At 35.6% G+C, this 20,328-nt stretch overlaps 6 protein-coding genes and 1 pseudogene across 6 annotated transcripts; 4 read left to right on the top strand and 3 right to left on the bottom strand.

The window, feature by feature from the left end:
• Positions 1–3,900: 3,900 nt before the first annotated feature.
• On the bottom strand, positions 3,901–4,400 carry LOC116145110 (copper transporter 1-like). Its single transcript, XM_031430552.1, has one exon. The coding sequence runs from the start codon at positions 4,390–4,392 to the stop codon at positions 3,913–3,915; it is 480 nt and encodes a 159-aa protein (XP_031286412.1). The 5' UTR covers positions 4,393–4,400; the 3' UTR covers positions 3,901–3,912.
• Positions 4,401–6,018: 1,618 nt separating this feature from the next.
• On the bottom strand, positions 6,019–6,807 carry LOC116145085 (copper transporter 1-like). The gene has a single exon (XM_031430529.1). The coding sequence runs from the start codon at positions 6,723–6,725 to the stop codon at positions 6,279–6,281; it is 447 nt and encodes a 148-aa protein (XP_031286389.1). The 5' UTR covers positions 6,726–6,807; the 3' UTR covers positions 6,019–6,278.
• A 1,242-nt stretch (positions 6,808–8,049) lies between these two features.
• LOC116145041 (copper transporter 1-like) lies at positions 8,050–8,418 on the bottom strand. The gene has a single exon (XM_031430491.1). The coding sequence runs from the start codon at positions 8,416–8,418 to the stop codon at positions 8,050–8,052; it is 369 nt and encodes a 122-aa protein (XP_031286351.1).
• A 1,157-nt stretch (positions 8,419–9,575) lies between these two features.
• On the top strand, positions 9,576–11,237 carry LOC116145093 (UDP-glycosyltransferase 76B1-like). Its single transcript, XM_031430537.1, has 2 exons — positions 9,576–10,192; positions 10,324–11,237. Exons 1-2 carry the CDS (start codon positions 9,709–9,711, stop codon positions 11,211–11,213), a joined length of 1,374 nt encoding a protein of 457 aa, XP_031286397.1. The 5' UTR covers positions 9,576–9,708; the 3' UTR covers positions 11,214–11,237.
• Positions 11,238–12,497: 1,260 nt separating this feature from the next.
• Positions 12,498–13,901, top strand: LOC116145039 (annotated as a pseudogene).
• A 361-nt stretch (positions 13,902–14,262) lies between these two features.
• Positions 14,263–14,921, top strand: LOC116144982 (18.2 kDa class I heat shock protein-like). The gene has a single exon (XM_031430436.1). It carries the CDS (start codon positions 14,308–14,310, stop codon positions 14,770–14,772), a length of 465 nt encoding a protein of 154 aa, XP_031286296.1. The 5' UTR covers positions 14,263–14,307; the 3' UTR covers positions 14,773–14,921.
• Positions 14,922–17,782: 2,861 nt separating this feature from the next.
• Positions 17,783–18,281, top strand: LOC116144992 (18.2 kDa class I heat shock protein-like). Its single transcript, XM_031430447.1, has one exon. It carries the CDS (start codon positions 17,817–17,819, stop codon positions 18,279–18,281), a length of 465 nt encoding a protein of 154 aa, XP_031286307.1. The 5' UTR covers positions 17,783–17,816.
• The last annotated feature ends 2,047 nt before the right edge of the window (positions 18,282–20,328 follow it).

Below are 20,328 nucleotides of genomic sequence, written 5' to 3'. Positions count from 1 at the left end.
GTAACCAAGAATAGAAGGCGAAAAGAAATGAAAATGAAGAGAAACAGAAGCAGAAAATGTTCCCACCAGTGTGAAAAGAAATTTTGGGAAAATCAAATAACATAATTGATTTCTGATAAAAAAATGTGTTCATGTTTGGAAATATAATTCGTAATTTTTTAAGAAATTAAATCAATAAATAAAATTCTTAGGCGTGCTTAAGTAGTTATGATAGGATAAGATTAAGTTGAAATACAAGTCCTTATCCTTAATTAAGGAAGAGTGACGTAATTAGAGAAATAATAGTTAAATAATGATGGTAGTTTGTTTTATTATTTCAAATCTTATTCTCTATCCTATTCCCAAAATACTTGTTATTTAATTATTTGGAAAGTACTATTATATTTTTTTAATTGCTTTGAGACCCTTTAAGTTTATTAATTTAATTAAACACCTCTGAAAAAAAAGTTTAAAAATTAACAAAAATACCCTCACCCACCCATAGTTGCCAGATTTCGATAACCACCATCGGTGGTTGCTAGAATCTATCACAATGGCGTAGAAATGACTGAAACTGGTTGGTAACTCGCTGATCTGGAATTTTCTAATCAGATCCATAGTGGATCTGGCCGAAAAATGTCAGATCTGATGACCAAATCTTGGCCATCGTTGACCAACAACGATGGCCAAATTTGGCCTTTTACAGCCGTCGACGACCAAATCTGGTCATAGATCTGGCCTTTTCCAATCAGATCTGTGGTGGATCTGGATGAAAAAAGCCATATCGACACACAACCGGTCATATCCAATCAGTTTGCATCGTAACGCCATTTTCTGGCCACATTTCGACGGTGATGGCCGGAATTTGGCACTGTGGATAGGTGGGGGTGTTTTTGTCACTTTACAAAATTTTTATATATTAGAGTGTTTAGTTAAATTAACAAACCTAAGGGTTTTTTTTGTTAATTTTTAAATTTTACCTCGTAATACTCATCCTATTCAACTACCTAATATTATTCCTAAAATCATATCCAAAATAACAAAATAAATGCACCCGATAATATATTTTTTTAACCAAGGTGTTCGCTAGCTTATATATATCTCAATTAATCTTCGAGAGAAAAATAATTATAATATAAACCTTTTTGGTTTAGCTTTATTCTCTTCCATATCTCTTTTGAAAATTACTTATAGATATATTATTTGTCATCATCTAGCACACGTGTTCAAGGCCGATCTCCCAGGGCTGAAGAAAGAGGAAGTGAAGGTGGAGATCGAAGATAACAGCGTGCTTCAAATTAGCGGAGAGAGGATATAGAGAAGGAAGACAAGAACGATACGTGGCACCGTGTGGAACGTAGTAGTGGGAAGTTCTCCAGGAGGTTTAAGCTACCGGAGAATGTTAAGATGGATCAGATTAAGGCTTCTATGGAGAACGGAGTTCTGACTGTTACTGTTCCTAAAGTTGAGGTTAAGAAGCCTGACGTCAAGGCAATTGACATCTCTGGTTAAAAACCTAACTGTTCTGTTTAAGAACAATGCTATGGATTAAATTCGTGTGAATGCAATGGAGTATCGCTAATAAAATAATAATGTAATATCGTTGTTCTGAGTTTATAATTATATCATCAAAAAATTGTTCTTCAATTATTTTGATGGAATTACTGAAAATGAGCCTGTTATAACAAATACGCAGACCCAATTCACTATTGGTGGTTCCAGCTTCAACTTAAGCTGTGGTATGTATGCATTCAGTCATTTAATGTAGCGGGTATCAACAACATTAAGCAGACTACTAAATGAAGCAATTTAATTTGTGTTTACGGAAGAAAGTTACCAATCCAAATGCTAGAGAGTATGTAACAGAACTCTTTAGCTTCTCCCATTATAATCAACTACTCATGGGAAGAAGATCAAAGGTTTTAGGAAGAGCAGTTAGATTTACTAAAAATTCGACTGTCGAAAAGCAAAATCCCCAGCGCATCTACAGCTACAGCAATCAAGAATACACCTCCATTAAATGACATAAGAGCCAGCATCACGAACTAAGCAAGAGCAATCCTCAAAGCGTACAACAAAGTCTGAATCAAACCAGCGGCTACATGGTTGAAGCTGGATTTGATCAACTTGCAATGAGACAGCCACTCAATCAAGATGCAGAGCACAAAAACAAATATCAAGGCCAATAGATACATGCCGGAGCTTGTTCCAGGCCGACCTGAGAAGATAATTTCAGCGATCTTACCCCAAAAGAAAGTCATGTGCGACATCATGCTGTGGCTCATGGATGATGATGTTGGTGTTGCCATGGCCAGCTGTGTCTGTCTCAGCTGCAGCCTCGTGGCTATAGCTTCCTGTAATAGAGATGTTCGTTTCCTATCTTTCGTTTGTGGTGCTTATTATCAGCCCTTGTATTAACTTTCCTTTTAAAGGTGATTGATTGTTACGTTGTTAAATATAAGATTAATAGTACAGTGAGAGAAGTAATACTTTGTACAACACAAAACTCTAATCCCTGGAGTTGGTTGAAAATATGCACAATTTGTAATTCTAGCTGGAGAGAAAATCTGTATATGATTGTCTCCGTCAGATGGACTGATAAATTTTGGCTAGGAAAAAGAAGTTCATTTTAAAAACATGTAATTTGAAGATGGTTTCTTAAGTTAAATTATCTTCTTCGTTCTCATTCTGGGAATTAATTGGCTCCGGAAAGTCAGAAAGGAATGTAGATTAACGATGGATATATAATTTTAAGCATGTGTATGGGCCAAGGAGCTTGGCCGGTGTAATCTCAGGTTTTTACACTGACACCAATGTCAGCGACAATGCTAGCCCGTTGAGCTGTTGACTTAATTGATAGAATTTAAGATGAGTTTGATTTTTCATTCAATAAGGTCTTGTTGAATATGATGCTTATTCTTTTTTATAAACCTATCTTGTCAGTGTGAGATTTTAACACTTTAAAGGTAGTTGTTGGTTTTAACTTTTCACCCATTGGTCAAGTATTTAACTTAATTAAACTTAGACTTTGATATCATGATAGAATTTGAGGTGGATATGATTCTTTACTCAATAAGACTTTGTTTAATAGGAGGATTACCTATTTTTATAAATCAGTAGGTTTGAGTGTGTTTAGTTAGTAATTATACGGTTCTTATTTTGTCAGAAATCCACTTAAATTTGACGAAATCGGAATTGAAAACTGGATTCTACGAAGTAAACAAGAATAGAAGGCAAAAAGAAATGAAAATGAGGAGAAACAGAAGCAGAAAATGTTCCCACAAGTGCGAAAAGAAATTTTGGGAAAATCAAATAACATAATTGACTTCTGATAAGAAAAAGGGTTCATTTTTGGAAATATAATTCGTAATTTTTTAAGAAGTTAAATCAATAAATAAACTTCTTAGGCGTACTTAAGTAGTTATGATAGGATAAGATTTAGTTGAAATACAAGCACTTATCCTTATCCTTAATTAAGGAAGAGTGACGTAATTAGAGAAATAATAGTAAAATAATGATAATATATATTTTTTTTAATCAAGGAGTTCGCTAGCTTATATATATTTTAATTAATCTTCGGAAAGAAAATAATTATAATATAAACATTTTTGGTTTAGCTTTATTCTCTTCCATATCTCTTTTGAAAATTACTTATAGATATATTATTTGTCATCATCTGGTAAAGTATTTCAGCAATAAACAGTCAAGTTACATATATTATCTTTAAATAATAATACTACATGTATAGACATTTCATATAATTTTTAATGTGATTGGAGGATTTAAATTTAGAGATAATTTAAAAAATCAGAGTAAATGATATGTGAATAGTGGGGAGTATTACTCATCTTTAAACAATTGGATAATTTTATTATTTCTAGACAAAACATAAAAATAAAATAAAATAAAATTCCTCAATCTAGAGAAAACTTATCAACAAGAACAAGCCATTGGAGGTAGATCTGAGGTTTTCACAGAATATGGGATTTCTGTCTTCCTGAAAACCCTACTGCCAAACACCAAAAAACCAAAAGAATGGCCAGCAATGGACGCAAGAAAAATACCACCGTTAAAAGACATGACAGCAAGCATCGCCATATAGGCAACACCAACCCTAATGGCGTGCATAAAAGTTTGAATGAGACCCGCAGCAACGTTGCTTGCACCCGGTTTGATAATCCGGCTATGAGAGATCCACTCCACTAGGGCCGACATCACAAACACAAATATCAGGGCCACCACGTACATGCCGGTATTGTTTTTACCAGGCCAACCATCGAAGAGGACCTCGGTGTTCTTTCCCCAGAAAAATGTCATGTGCATCATCATCTTGTGGCGGTGAATCATCCCGGTACTGTTCATCGTTGCTGGTGCGGCCGCCATTCCATTGCCATGGCCACTCATATCATTCATGGTGAATAAAAAACAGATACAAAAGACACGGGTTAGAGTGGGGTTTTGGAGGGATTAATTTGGTATTTGGGAAGACGATAAGTATGTGAGGTTGGCTTGTACTATATATAGTGATTGATTGTACCAAATCCAAATGGTTTATACTTGTAGTACACTAATACGTATTTTTGTGGAGTACAAAAATCTTCATTTTAGATTTTTAGTATTACTAATTCATTCACGATCCCAATTGAGTAATGTTACAGAATTAAACTACAGGATGGGCGAGACCAATAAATTTCAAATCCAAATGGCTCAAAAGCTCATTCTAGAGTTAATGTACAGGCATTGATGAAGAAGATAAAATGCCTGCTCCAATATATTAAATTTTTGTCTGCAATTTATAGTAAATAATGCTGGCCATCCTTTATATACTTGTAAATATCCATTGATCTTTCAATTATCTTCCATATATAGCATATATGCATGGATGAGTTGCACTGACCAAAAGTGATCAGAATGGTTAATGGTAACAGAAATCTTTACTAGAATCATATCAGAATTTTGTTTAGAGTCATATTATTATTAGGAGTGAAAATAGGACAGTAGAAATGTGTGAGGAAGCTTAGCTTATTCATTTTTGTTATTCTTTGATTAAGCTCTGATTTTCTATTGAAACTTCATCGCAAGAATTATACGTATAATTGGCATTCTGAGATCTTGCCTACAGTCCGTGCACATAATTTGGGGTTAATTAGTTTAGCTAGCTTAAAATTAGGAGGTAAAATAGGAGATCAAAAGTGTGCGAGGAAGCTTACTTCTTGTGTTGTGTATAAACAATGATCGATGCAGCGTAATGTTAATTTATTTATTATTCCAAATACGGCATAAGAGAATGATTTGATTCATTGATTAGCCGTCCTTGGTGTTTTAATATTCAGGTTCTTACCAGGGTTCATGCTTGTCCTTCGATAAAAGGCATGGTTCTTGCCGTTGCAGAGAAAGAGCTTCATATGGGAAAACTGGCATATTCAAATTCAATCAATAAATTAATATCTGATGCATTGCAAGCCTCATCCAAAAGCTTTTGCTCGTCAATTGGTTATTTATTAGTGACTTTATAGATCTCATCCTGGAAGTTCAATGTTAGTATATAATTTTTTTTTTTTTTACTGATGGTGTCTAGGTCAGTTTTCATACAACTCAACCTAAGATCCTGAAGTTAATGGCCGTCCCTATTAACAACCGAGGAAAACCGGACTCATAATCTCTTAAGTAATATACCCAAAAGTCTCTACTTGACCACTCAACCACCCGTTGGTTGGTTGTCATGTTTTCATTTTATAGATCTCATATACGGCTATTTTGCATATTAACATAAAAGAATATTTTTAAATGAAATTACCTAATTACTATTAATATTTCACAAACATTAATGGCGAAGCCTAAATCCATAAACTTGTTTTGGAAATCTTGGTGCACCTACTTCGGCAACTGCCCTGCAACTACCAATTAATAGTTTGTTGTAAGTGTACTGACTTGATTGAAGACTTTTCTGGGTCAAGTTTTAGAAGCAAGCATTAAACGGAAACTCTATCAGCCATGGCTGGAACTTAAACCTTGGTGCGTAGTACGGACAAGAAGAAGTACATAAAAATGGAAGTTATATGCATAACCAAGAATACAGATACTGGATTATTTTATGTTCTTACAACTGGTTCACAGTAATTTAAGGCATCAAACTGGAAGCTATCAACAATCACACCATTTCATTTTTAATTTGTACAGAAAAGTAAGAACAGTACAAAGAAAAACAAATAAAGCCCAGAAGAAAACTGCACATCCAAATTCCAGAGAACCAGTGATGTGATATAAAACTTGACTGTATTAATTAATTTCTTCCATCATCAGCAAGGAGGAAGATCAGAGGTTTTAGAAGGAGGAGTTGATTTTTTGAATAATCGACTGCCAAAAAGCAAAAAACCCAAAGTATGTCCAACCACAGCAATCAAGAACACGCCTCCGTTAAAAGACATGACCGCCAGCATCACCAAGTAAGCAAGACCAACCCTCATAGTGTGCAAGGAAGTCTGAATAAAACCGGCGACCACATGGTTGGATTCAGGTTTGATCAATCTGCAATGAGAGAGCCACTCAACAAGGACAGCCAGAACGAAAACAAAGATCAAGGCTAACGCATACATCCCAGAGCTTGTTCCAGGCCAACCTGAGAAGAGAATCTGAGAGTTTTTGCCCCAGAAGAAGGTCATGTGCATCGTCATTATCATCCCAGTGTTGTTGTTCATGTTCATGGATGACGGTGGTGATGCCATCCCATGATCCATGCCATCCATGGCTAGGTCTCTCTCTCAGCTGCAGCTTGAAATTGGTTGGAATTTGGATTCTTTCTAATTTCTATCCTCTTATTGTGGTGATGGTTGTGCATTTAAAGGAGATTTTACGTTTTGTTTAATACAAGACCGGTCGTGTACTGGAAGAGGTAATATTTTGTACTACACAAAAGCCAAAAGGGGTTATGTACAACACTCTCACAGTCAGCACAAATCCAATAGGGAAAATTGGGCTCGCCATACAATTACTTGGGTAAATTTTTAAGTCAATGCTAGAGTCGCCCTTCTGTTTTTGTGCAAATATTTATATTAAAATCCAGTTGTTTCAACAGACTCCAAAAAGCAGGACAAGGATGATGGCACTACTACCATCAGATTTAAGTCTCCAACAGCTCCCACTGCTTCACCCTTAAGTTTCTGTCAGACTCAATTCATGATTACACTTGTTTCCCCAGAGAAGCTGGACTGCCCATTCATTCATTCATTCATTCAGAACCTTTGATACTCATAGATCCAATTACAGGTCATAACATTAATTTATATTATCACGTAAACTAATTATATTATGTTAAAAATGTATTATCCCAATATATTGATTTATGGTATGAACAATTTGCTACTTCAGACGATTTATAATCTTTCTCCTTGTTAAAATAGATGTCCATGTTGAAAGGTTTTGAATCTTTTGATAATATGAATCCAGTGCATGCATGGATCTTATGATAATATGAACAATGAAAAATCAAAGCTCTCTGTTCTCTGTTCTCGATTTTTTTGCAATTGAATCCTCCAGAACCACAAGAATTCTTACTTAGAATGGGATTCCAACGCAGCATCTTTTGAGATTTTGAGAAGAGTTGCTCTTTGGAGAGCACAGTACAATAAAAGTCAATGGCCTGAGATGCTGTGGTTTACCCTATGATTGATGTCAACGATTCGAATTTGTTTATCTCTAACTTGTGAACTTAGCTGATACGAAGCTATATGAATACGTTAGCAGCCAATTTTTCTGACTCCATAAATTTGTATTAAAAAAAAAAAAAAGAAGGTCAAAGCATATAATATAAGTATAAACAATGTTGGGAATAATTCTCCATTGATATTTGCTCTGGTTTGTCTTGACATCATATCCTGCATCCATAATAAGAATACATAGGGCCTATTTTTGTATGTTTTATCTGTTTTGGGCCGATATCTGGACTGTTATGGGTCATTTTATTTTTAGTGTCAGTGAGATGAAAGCCCAATTAAAATAGTTTAACACGGCGTATTAATCGGCAAAAGAAAAGGCAAATATTTATTATTATGTAATTTACATAGACAATAATCACATGCAAACCAACGGAGGAAGATCAGACAAATCCTCACAATTTTCAACATTAAATTTCCTGGATACTTGACTAGCAAAAATCAAGAATCCAACCGAATATCCAGCAACAGCAGCTATCAAGATACCAGTATCGAAGGACATTACAGCAAGCATTAGCAAGTAAGCAAGTAAAATCCTGATGGCAAACATGAAGGTCTGTAAAAGCCCCGCAATGACATCGTTACTGGTGATGGACTTGATCAATCGAGCATGTGAGAGCCACTCTACCAGCAGTGAGATTGAAAACACAGAAATTAAAGCCAATATGTAGGATACGTTGAAGCTTTGGCTTTGCCAATCTAAGAAAGAATCGAGGAATGATATCATTTTTTTTGTTGTTGTTTCTCTTTGCCTCTTATCTTTCTTCTCTCCGAAAGTTAAGCTAGCTAGAATGGAAAACGAAGCAATAGTTATAGGAGAAAAGACATAATTTCTGGGGATAGTACAAGTTTGCACTTGTATTTATATGTACTACATGCCTCTTCAGTTGAGAATTGTAATGGTAGTTCAAGATCCAGTGGGCAGGTATGCATTGGTGAACTGTTAATTCTTATAATACTTAGTACATGGATTGAATTTTTCAACCAAAAAGGAAAGGACAGATCATTTGAACATTTATCTTCCATTACACTCAACTCCACTATGGGAAAGATGGTACTTACATTGTGTTTCGATAGGAGGATTGTACGGCAAGGTAAATTTCAATGTACTACATGATCACAATCTGTAGTACGAAGTCACAATCATTTTTGGTCGTTGTTTGTTAGCAGCATGCATTTGACTCTTCATCAACCATGAATATTGGCAATTGGTCACCTGTAACACATAAAAAATAGGTGCAGTACAATTATGAGATTGATGAAGAAATAGCAGCAATCCTTTCAAAGTGACAGCGAAAGCGAGGGCTCCGCGAAACGCTTTTCCACGACAACCTTCCCCGACGGGGCGGGGATGGGGAATCCCTTAGAGCGGGGATGAGAAGTGCAGGAATGGGAAACCCGCCCAGCCCCGCACCCATCCTACAGTATTTACCAAACGACCATGTTCTTAATTCAAATGAAGATGAATTGTAGTGGGAAAAAACATGTTTGCATCCTATCATCTTCTTTGTGGTAACTGACTTAGTCAAGGGATAATATATGATAAAGAAAAAGAAAATTTGTATACGCGAGTGAGATAATTCTGCTTTCTAATTTCCACGTGAAATGGTCACTTTAAAATACAAGTCTGATATCACTTTGAAACGGAAAAGATACACCTTATAAATTGGTTTGCCTATCTTTAAGGCAATAATACAATATAAAGTGCATATCTCAGAAACTTTGATTTGTCAACATTCAACCTATTCATGAAAGTAACAGAACTGCATATAGTTTGATTTACTTGGTGCAGGTTGATACTAAAGTCAAATTCATGCCTCTGCTGAAACTTCTTAATAAACAAATAGTGAAGAAAAAAATAACTAACCCCAGAAGCAACGTAGCTTGTCCTATGAAATTTATATAGCATTGATTCCCATTGGCCATTGTAGTCATATCTATTTTTGCATATTAGTTTACCCACTGCAACAAAACCAAGCCTAAACAACAGAAGCTTCATTATCATAGAAGAAAAACAATGGAGAAACACAGAGAACAAAAAGGTAGCCGCTTGGTGTTTGTGTTGTACCCATTTCAAGGCCACATCAACCCCATGCTTCAGCTAGCAACTATCATGTACTCAAAAGGCTTCTCAATCACCATTGTTCATCCACAATTTAACTCTCCTGACCCATCTAAACACCCCCAATTCACCTTCACACCTATCTCAGATGACTTGTCCCAAGGCAAAGTCTCTCCTGCTGATTTTTCTGGTGCCATTTCAGCTCTTAACAAAAATTGTGAAGAACCGCTTAAAGAATGCATACAAAAGATGTTGAAAGCAGAGGATACACGCGATAGTATCTCGTGTATCATTTATGATGGGCTCATGTACTTTGCTCAAAGTGTTGCTGATCATCTGAAGCTACCAGGAATGAGTTTACGTACAAGCGCTGCTGCCACAGTTTTAGCTTTTGCCGTGTTTCGTCGTCGCGATGAGCAAGGCTATATCTCCTTCCTAGGTATGTGTTAATATGCCGATTTAGTTATTCCACCTAAGCTGATTCATATAAAATCAGTTCAATTATGTCCTAAATTTAGAGCATGTGCAAACCTCATTTTCGTTACTGTGTATGTGCCAATTACGAAACAGATTTAATGTCAAAAGACCAAGTGACCGAGCTCCAGCCCCTCCGGCTTAAGGACCTACCCATATTAAGGAATCAGGACGTTGCTGATTTGGTGCTGGAATTGAGAGCCAATCTGAGCGATTCAGTGAAAAAGTCTTCAGCTTTAATCGTGAATACAATGGATTTTCTTGAACAGAATGCACTCAAACAAATTCAAGGACTTTTCCCTACTCCAATTTTCACCGTAGGCCCTTTTCACAAATTGGCTCCAATCATTTTCAGTTCATTACTGAAGGAAGATACTAATTGCATTTCCTGGCTAGACAGACAAGCTCCAAAGTCTGTCATCTATGTAAGCTTTGGGAGCCTTGCTAGCATAGATGAGAAGGAGCTACTTGAGACAGCTTGGGGGCTAGCCAACAGTGATCAACCCTTCTTGTGGGTGGTTAGGCCTGGTTTGGTTCGTGGCTCGAAATGTGCGGAACTATTGCCAAAGAGTTTTGAAGAAAGAGTTGAAGAGCGGGGTTGCATAGTGGAATGGGCGCCACAATTGGAAGTGCTAGCACATGGTGCTGTGGGAGGGTTTTGGAGCCATTGTGGTTGGAATTCTACTCTCGAAAGCATTTGCGAAGGAGTTCCAATGCTGTGTAGGCCATTTTTTGGTGATCAGAACTTGAACGTGAGGTATGTGTGTGATGTGTGGAAAGTAGGCCTTGAATTGGAGAATGAGTTGGAGAGGGGGAATATAGAGAAAGCTGTAAGAACACTCATGGTGAACACAGAAGGAGAGGAGATGAGGAAGAGGGCTATGCATTTGAAAGAGAAAGTAAACCTCTCTGTGAGGGAAGGTGGTTCTTGCTACAATTCAATGAATGAATTAGCAGATCAAATGCTGTCACTTAGATCTGAGTAGAGCTGTACTAGTAACATATTGAAATACCCATATAATCTAGGATCGATTGTTGTCTAATATTTTAATGATATTGACTGTTTGTATCAATTTTAGCTCAACTGAATCTTGAAGATCTTAATTAATTAATATGAAAAAAACAGGTAGCAACAAACAACTGCTCCTCCTCCTGCTGGTCTACAACCTGAGCCTCATTCTCATGTTGGTTGCATTTGTTTTTGCAAATTTTTTTTATATGGCCAATCTGGTTGCACTTCTGGCACCTCACATCAGGCCTCCTCCAACACTTATATTGAGGATGATTGGTTCTGCCACAATGCTGACATGGAAGATGTTTTCCTCCATTGCTATTTGTTCCAGCATCTCCTTTGTTGGCATTGTATTTTCTTCCATTCTTTTTCTTTNATTTAGTTATTCCACCTAAGCTGATTCATATAAAATCAGTTCAATTATGTCCTAAATTTAGAGCATGTGCAAACCTCATTTTCGTTACTGTGTATAAAATCAGTTCATATAAACTTTCTGCCACAATGCTGACATGGAAGATGTTTTCCTCCATTGCTATTTGTTCCAGCATCTCCTTTGTTGGCATTGTATTTTCTTCCATTCTTTTTCTTTCCTTTGCTATCATCTTGAATCTGCAACTTAGCTTGTAAAGCACCTTCCACATATCCCTCTTCTCTGATCAACCTCCTTTGATCTTGTGCCTGCAATGCATTCAATAATTCTGCCAAGGAAATACTTGACAGATCTTTAGACTCTTCTAGAGCAGATATTTTGGATTCAAACCTTTCCGGAAGAGCCACCAAAATCTTTTCTACGATTCTGCTATCAAACATTTCTTCACCAAGAATTCCTACTTTGTTAACAATGCTGAGAAGTCTGTCAGAGTACTCCTTGATTGTCTCTTATTCTTTCATTCTCTGCATCTCAAATTCCCTCCTCAGATTCAGCACCTGCATGGTCCTTTCATTCCCTTTATATTCTTCTTTGAAGAAGTCCCATATATCTTTTGCTGACTCTAACTTGATAATTCTGGTGAATAATGCATCTGACACAGCAGCATGTAAGCAAGCATTCGCCTTGTACTTCCTTGTCTTCCTCTCCTTGTGATTCCTCAACTGAGCCATTGTAGGATTGTTTGGCAATGGTGCAATATCGTAGTCTTCTTCCACTGCCTCCCATAGATCATGAGCTTGCAGATGAGTTGTCATCTTGACAGCCCAAGTCTCATAATTCTCTCCAGAAAAGAGAGGTGGTGCTGTTGAAGAATAAGCTTATGCGGCCATGATGAGTTGTTTTGGTTTGTGTTTAAGGTCAACTCACAGGACAAAATCTCATAGATCCCTTAAGAAATCAGCTCTGATACCAATATGCAGGGGCGGATTCAACCCATTTTTGGCCCACCCTCAATTTTTTTTTTTATTACTAATATATATAATTTTTGGATTTTGGCCCACCCTTACAAAAAAAATTAATGGACAAAAATATTAATATGTAATTAACTTTTATTTTGGCTTACCCTAAAAAAAATTCTGGATCCGCTACTGTCAGTATGTTGTTGTTTTATACAAGAGCAATGGCAGAATGATAGCAAAAATAGGAAGAAAATAGACTGCTATTAGTCTACAATTTCATTGAATGAAAATTGCAATTTATACAAGTAAATGCAACAGAAAAACATGAAAAAAGCCTAAACAAATGCTGCACGACATGAAGAGCAGCTGATAAACTTAATGCCTAATTTCTAGCAACAGCTAGTTTGACAACTTCAAAACTTGACTTATTGCAGCAACTAAAACACCTATTCTCCAGCTGCCACCTCATCAATCTATTCAGCACTCCCAAGTCAGCAACACTTCTGCAGCATCTTGAGACACATATTCAACAAGGTTAAAGGATCAACCTTTTTCGAAATTCGGGTCTTTAGAATCTCTGTCACAAGTGGTGAAAGAGTTGCGCAATACTAGAAAGTCTTCAGCTATCATCTATAACACAATAGACTTCCTTGAGCAATCATCACTGGCGAGGACCCTACAACAATGCCACCTTCCACTCTTCTCAATTGGCCCTCTGCACAAGTTTGCTCCAGCCTTATCAAGTATCTTGTTCAACGAAGATATCAGCTGCATTAGATGGCTTGACAAGCAAACTAATGATAACACAATAATATATGTAAGCTTGGGGAGCATAACACAAATTGATGAGAATAAGCTAGCTGAAATGACGTGGGGCCTAGCCAACAGCAATGCGTGGTTCAGAATGGATTGAGTCATTGCCTGAAGGTTTTGAAGAAGTTATCGGACAAAGAGGGTACATTGTGAAATGGGCACCCCAGAAGCAAGTGTTGGCCCATGCCAAGGTGGGATGGTTTTGGAGCCACTGTGGATGGAACTCAACAATGGAAAGTATAAGTGAAGGTGTTCCAATCATCTGTAGACCAAACTCTGGAGACCAGAGGGTGAATGGAAGATATATAAGTAATGTGTGGAGAGTGGGATTGGAAATAAAAATGGAGAATGAGTTGAATAGAAGGGAAGTAGAGAGAGCAGTGAGAAGACTAATGGTTGATAAAGAAGGATTGGAGATTAGGCAGAATGCCAAGGAATTGAAGGAGAAGATTCAACTTTGCGTTGTGGCTCTTCTTACAATTCCTTGAATAAGTTAGTGAAATTCATCAAGTCACTTTGATTGTATTTGATTGCTTATTTTAGTTATTGAAGTTCATCAATTTACAAGACATTGTCATCTTGTTTTAAACCAAGGACGGTCATGTCAATTTGTTTAGAATAAATAAAATATTCTAAACAAAGGACCCATTTGAGGTTTGGCCCTTTAATGAAAGCTCAACTCTATAGCCCATTTCAGAAGAAAGTCCAGAACTTTCTAGCAAGCCCGGAACTTCTTAAGAACTTCGCGAATTTACCAGAAAGCCCCAGAGGCTTCGTTAACTAAACAGAAGAGATTGCGTGCGAAAGTACCAGAATTCTCCATTCTTCTTATAAAAACCCAAACACACTCCCGTTTTAGACCATCAAAGACAATTCTTCAAAGTCAGCAGCGATTAATCGAATACTCTAGCATTCTTAGAAACAATATGGCATTGATTCCAAGCTTCTTCGGCAACCAACGCAGCGGTATCTTCGATCCCTTCTCTCTGGATGTTTGGAATCCATTTAAGGACTTTTCTTCACTCTCCACTCGTTTCCCTCAAGAAACCTCTGCTATTGTCAACACGCGCATAGACTGGAGGGAAACCCCGGAGGCTCACGTGTTCAAGGCCGATCTTCCTGGGCTCAAGAAAGAAGAAGTGAAGGTGGAGATCGAAGATGACAGGGTGCTTCAAATTAGCGGAGAGAGGAATGTAGAGAAGGAAGACAAGAACGAGACGTGGCATCGTGTGGAACGTAATAGTGGGAAGTTCTCCAGGAGGTTTCAGCTACCGGAGAATGTGAATATGGATCAAATTAAGGCTTCTATGGAGGACGGAGTCCTTACTGTTACTGTTCCCAAGGTTGAGGTTAAGAAACCTGACGTCAAGGCCATTGAAATCTCTGGTTAAAACAGTGAATGTACTCTCTAAGAACAACGTTGTGGATTGTCTACATGAAATTCATGTAAACGCAATGGAGTTTTGCTAAGAATTAACAATGTAACACGTTGTCATATTGAAATATAATACTGGATTTTTAGTAATTGTAATAAATAATGTTGTGGCAATTTTCTTCTTAATTAATTTATATTACTATTGATTTTTGGAAATAAAACTTTAGTCCCAATGGTTTAGTATAAGCACCCAAAAGGAGTCACAAAGTAACACTTGGGTCCATATATATTAAATGCCTAAACCACATAAGGGTACTTCACTATTTCATTTTGTTCATTAAGAAATAAACACAGTGAGTTATTATAATCTACACAAGCAGACCAATCTAAACATAAACCAAGTCCCAAGTGCCCATCCAACTTAGAATAACCAGCCAAATGGAACGGTTTTGAAACTCTGGAGACCAGAGGGGGAATACTAGACATATATGTCGTGTGGAGAGTAGGGTTAGAATTGGACAGTGAGTTGAATAAGGGAAGTAGAGAGAACAGAGCAGTGAGAAGACCAATGGTTGATGAAGTAATTAGTAAGATTTATCAAGTCATTTTACTTATATATAATTGCGTATATTAGTTAATGAAGTTCATGAACTTAAAGATATTGTCATATTGTTTCAAAACAAGGGAGGTAAAGGTAATGTCATTGTTTTTAGGGGGCATTTGGTTGGGGGTTATGTGGAATTACGAGGGTTAAATTATCTTATATTATTTTATTACTATGTTTGGTTGTTAAGTAATATAAGATATCAGTAATCTTCAAATATTAATAATGGTTATTGTTGATAATATTGAAGATAATTTGATTACCTTCATTTTCTTAGGTGTAAGATTACTTGGGTAATCTTTTTTTTGTTACAGTTTATCCTTTATTAATAAATTTTTTGGATAATAATGCCTTTATTTTTAAATTTATTTACATGAGTCTTACTTATACTATTTCACCCCAATTAATGACCAATCAGATCTGCTCCCGATATGGCCTTTTCAGTCATCAATATGGCCAGAAACAACCATATGAGGGCCTCCTGATCACGGTGGGCTGCTCACGGCGAATTCTGGCGGTGGTTTGCGGTGGCGGCAGGCAGCAGTAGGGTGGTGGGGGTGAGTTTGTTATAAATTAAAGTTTTATATGAGTGGGGGTGTTTTAGCTAAATTTAAAATATTGGGGGTTAAAAAAATAAAAAAAATAATATTATATTAATATTTAAAAAGAGGGCAATTTAGTAATTTAAATAACATACCCACCAATTTATTCCTCCTAACCAAACATATTAATATAATATACCTATCAATTTATTCCAATTAACCCATACATATTTTCTTAAAGATTCCCAGTAATCTTCAAGGAAATATAAGATTTCAGTAATTTAACTTTTCTAGTAATCCAATATTCCTTGAACCAAATGCACCCTTAGAATAATAAAAGATTACCCACCATGTTTAAAGTTATTTATACGAAAGTTAATCATATAGACCTCCCCTACGCTTTCAATCTTTCACAGGTGGATATAAAAGATTAATAGATTAACATAAACACCTCACTCTTTTAACTTTCTTTAGGGCTCTGTTATGGTTACTGTCATTACACTCCCTTCAACATAAACAATTGACAAATTGACCCCATACTTAGCCACTTGCACCTCTTATTATCAAGTTTTGATGTTAAATTATTTGAGAGAAGGGCAAAAAGTTGAAAATTAAAATATGCTGCAAAGTAAAAATTAAAATTTACTTTTTAAAATATATATTTCTATATTTTGAAAATTCAATAATAATTTTTTTAAAGAAAAAAAATCATATGTTCTGTGCGATCTAAGAATGGTGGTTTAGGAGATCTAATCGTCCTACAAAGTAAATTCTTTTAAAAATAATATTAAATCTTAAGTATATTTTTTTCAAAATATCAAAAAAAAATTCTAAATATTTTTTATTATTTTGAAATATTTAATATATGATTTGGTATTTTAACATAAAATGCCGATTTTACCCTTCCCTCGATGAACTTTTAACACCAAAATGGATGATAAAAGGTGTAAGTGGCCATTTATGGGGGGTAAATGTCAATCTTTTATGTTAGAGGAGGTGTAAAAACAATCTTAACGGTAAAAGGAGTGGGGTGATTGTGTTAACCTAATGATATTTTCTATCAACGTGCGAACCTCATGAGCAGTTTAGTAATCAACTCTATATAACAAAAGAGCGCAGGGAAGTGATTTTTAGCCTTAATGTAATTGATCAATAGCCCCTATTAGACATAAATATGTTTTTCTTTTTACACCCCATTTTTCTAATTTTTAGTTCATCTAGATTAATAGATTTAGATCATTTCCTTATATTATTTTCTAAATTTTTGAAGGATCCATTGACATATGGCAATTATAATTTTAGATGATAAATATCTATGCATTTATTTTTATTTTTTCTCGTAAGTCTTCTAAACCCAAGATTTTGTCTTCATAATTACTAAATAGGTTTTCTATATTTTCTATACTTCTTCTCTCAACCAACATTTGTTCAGTAAAAAATTATATATTCCTAAAGAAAAAAGAAAGACTAGAATATAAAAAAAAAAAAAAAAAAATCATATTTGGAATAAACTGAAATATTTTTAAGTTTAATAGAGAAGTGAAAAGTGATTATTTTTTGTCTTTTTAAAGCAATTTAAAGAATAAACTATGAGTTTTAAAACTTCCGAAAAATAATAAATAAAAGGAAAATATAAAATAAAAGGCTTTGACCCATTTGAGGTTCGGCTCTTTAATGAAAGCTTAACTTGATAGCCCATTTCAGAAGAAAGTCCAGAACTTTCTAGCAAGCCGGGAACTTAAGAGCTTCTCGAATTTACCAGAAAGCCCCAGAGGCTTCGTTAACTAAACAGAAGAGATTGCGCGCGAAAGTACCAGAATTTTCCATGTTTTTGTTAAAAACCCCAACACACTCCCGTTCAAGCATCATAGTCAGTAGCAATCAATCGAATACTCTAGCATTCTAAGAAACAATATGGCGCTGATTCCAAACTTCTTCGGCAACCAACGCAGCAGTGTCTTCGATCCCTTCTCTCTGGATGTTTGGGATCCATTTAAGGGCTTTTCTTCACTCTCCACTCGTTTCCCTGAAGAAACCTCTGCTATTGTCAACACCCGGATAGACTGGAGGGAAACCCCGGATGCTCACGTGTTCAAGGCCGATCTTCCAGGGCTCAAGAAAGAAGAAGTGAAGGTGGAGATCGAAGATGACAGGGTGCTTCAAATTAGCGGAGCAAGGAATATAGAGAAGGAAGACAAGAACGAGACGTGGCATCGTGTGGAACGTAGTAGTGGGAAGTTCTCCAGGAGGTTTCAGCTACCGGAGAATGTTAAGATGGATCAAATTAAGGCTTCTATGGAGAACGGAGTCCTTACTGTTACTGTTCCCAAGGTTGAGGTTAAGAAACCTGATGTCAAGGCCATTGAAATCTCCGGTTAAAACACTGAATGTTCTGTTTAAGAACAATGTTGTGGATTGTCTATATGAAATTCATGTAAACGCAATGGACTTTTGCTAATAAATAATAATGTATGTTAATTTTTTTTTTTTTTTTCCTTTTCTGGTTTTAATTGTTCTTCTGGGAAAGCAAATACAATAATTTTTAAAAAAGGAGAAACAGTGAGGTCCACCAGTACCTATCTTTTGTCATCTTGTTTGGTACTACTTAGATGCGATTTAAGTCTCCAGCAGTCCTTAGAGCTCCGCCTCTGAGCTTCTGTCAAACCCAATTTATGATCATTCCGGTCTCAGAAAGAAAACCTGGACTAGCCATCTATTCATTCAAATCTTCTAGAGTTTTTATGTATCACTTGTATGATCCAGTTAATTAAATTAATGTAAGTTACAAGAAGAGGGGAACACTCGACAATTAATTACACGATCTGTCACGGCTTAGAATCAATATAGCAAAGTTCACTTTAAAAAATAATTCAAAAATATTGTGAGAATTTCTTATAATATAATTTTTGAATTATGATTTAATTAAACAAATTAAGATTTTAAAATATGGATTAATAAAATATTTAAATATATACCTGTTTGATGAAACATGATATATCACAGCAAACATTTGGTCTTTAACTCCTTAATCCATCATTTACTCTGGCAAGCTATAAGGGGTGGTTTGATCTAATATTTTTCTAAAGGAATATCATGATTTCTCTACAATCTCGCCATATTTCTTATATCAAGATCCTACAAATATTTCGGGCTTATTGTAATCATAAATTATAGCTTAATATACTTTGTTATTAAATAATGTGGGTTGACAGTAGAAGTGTGGGCTTTTGGGTTTACTGGTCCGTAATGAGAGAGACAAGTAAAACATTATGTATTGGCTAAGTCCCTTTTTCAAAACTAATTAATGTATGTTTTACCCATTTGAAAGTTGTCATTTAGAGTAGTTTGTGGAGAGGAAGACCAGACAAGGATTTAACAAATCTTGCACACATCAGGACTGAGACATGTGTTCCTAAAACCTTAAATCTGTTGATTCATTATTTTACTATCTATGCGTGATCTTGTAATCATTTTGGATGTTGAATTTTCGCGTTTTCTAACAGTTTCTTCTTCGAGTACTAATATTGTTGTTCCATCTTATTGTAAGAAGGCTTCTCATTTTGGTGTACCATTTTTTAAGTCTCCAAAATGTTCTTCTTGTTGTAGTTCACAAATAAGTGTACCAATATTTCTAATAAAAATATCTTGTTATGCCATAGGCTTGGACACCCTTATATATATGATCAAATTCTAGAGCATGTTGTTTCTAAACCGCACTCTTTTATGTCTTTTGTGTACAATATTTTATGTTGCATGTTCAACTTGTAAAATGTAAATATCAATCTTCTTTTCCTCTCTCTATTTGAATCAGTCTTCTCTGACCTGTGGGGAGATGCTCTCCAAAAAAGGTCATAGATATTAATCTTCTCTAGTGATCTCTTGGGTTTATCATTTGAAAATAAACATGTGATCCAGCTTTTGTCCAACCAAACAAGGGAATGGGTTTATTCCACCAAACCAAACACCCCCATAGTTCCCAACCTAATTTCCACGCGACTATGCTCAATCCGACAAAGACTTTAAGTCTTCAATGCTAATCAATTCACCTTTCTCTAAAAGATTGAATTTTTCTTAATTTTGAAGAGGTGGTGGCGTGACTAATCTCCATTTCTAAACCACGAATTCAACCGTCAAACTTAATTTTTTTTTTTAAAGCCTCTATGTCCCACACTTGAAGGTATAAGACTAATTTTCGACTGAGACTAGGTAAATATCCTTAACTATGAATTGCTTATAGAGAGATTCGAACTCCTCACATTATAGGTAAAATTCGTTCATAAAAAGTCCAATTACTAGCTATAGTGTATACATATATTCAAAAAAATTATAGGATGCGAACGTTTTAAGATTTTCAACATAAGAAACAAATATTAATGTGTTGATCATTGGATTTTGATTTTGGCGTTAAACAATGTTGCTTATTAAT

The sequence above is a fragment of the Pistacia vera genome, unplaced genomic scaffold, assembly GCF_008641045.1.
Source record: "Pistacia vera cultivar Batoury unplaced genomic scaffold, PisVer_v2 Contig46, whole genome shotgun sequence".
Classification (NCBI taxonomy): Eukaryota; Viridiplantae; Streptophyta; class Magnoliopsida; order Sapindales; family Anacardiaceae; genus Pistacia; species Pistacia vera.
This window is presented reverse-complemented; position numbering and strand designations above follow the sequence as displayed.

Coding starts and splice junctions, on each gene's coding strand:
- LOC116145110 (XM_031430552.1), bottom strand. CDS start 4,392: ATGAATGATATGAGTGGCCATGGCAATGGAATGGCGGCCGCACCAGCA.
- LOC116145085 (XM_031430529.1), bottom strand. CDS start 6,725: ATGGATGGCATGGATCATGGGATGGCATCACCACCGTCATCCATGAAC.
- LOC116145041 (XM_031430491.1), bottom strand. CDS start 8,418: ATGATATCATTCCTCGATTCTTTCTTAGATTGGCAAAGCCAAAGCTTC.
- LOC116145093 (XM_031430537.1), top strand. CDS start 9,709: ATGGAGAAACACAGAGAACAAAAAGGTAGCCGCTTGGTGTTTGTGTTG. Junction 10,193..10,323: donor AGGCTATATCTCCTTCCTAG/GTATGTGTTAAT, acceptor ATTACGAAACAG/ATTTAATGTCAAAAGACCAA.
- LOC116144982 (XM_031430436.1), top strand. CDS start 14,308: ATGGCATTGATTCCAAGCTTCTTCGGCAACCAACGCAGCGGTATCTTC.
- LOC116144992 (XM_031430447.1), top strand. CDS start 17,817: ATGGCGCTGATTCCAAACTTCTTCGGCAACCAACGCAGCAGTGTCTTC.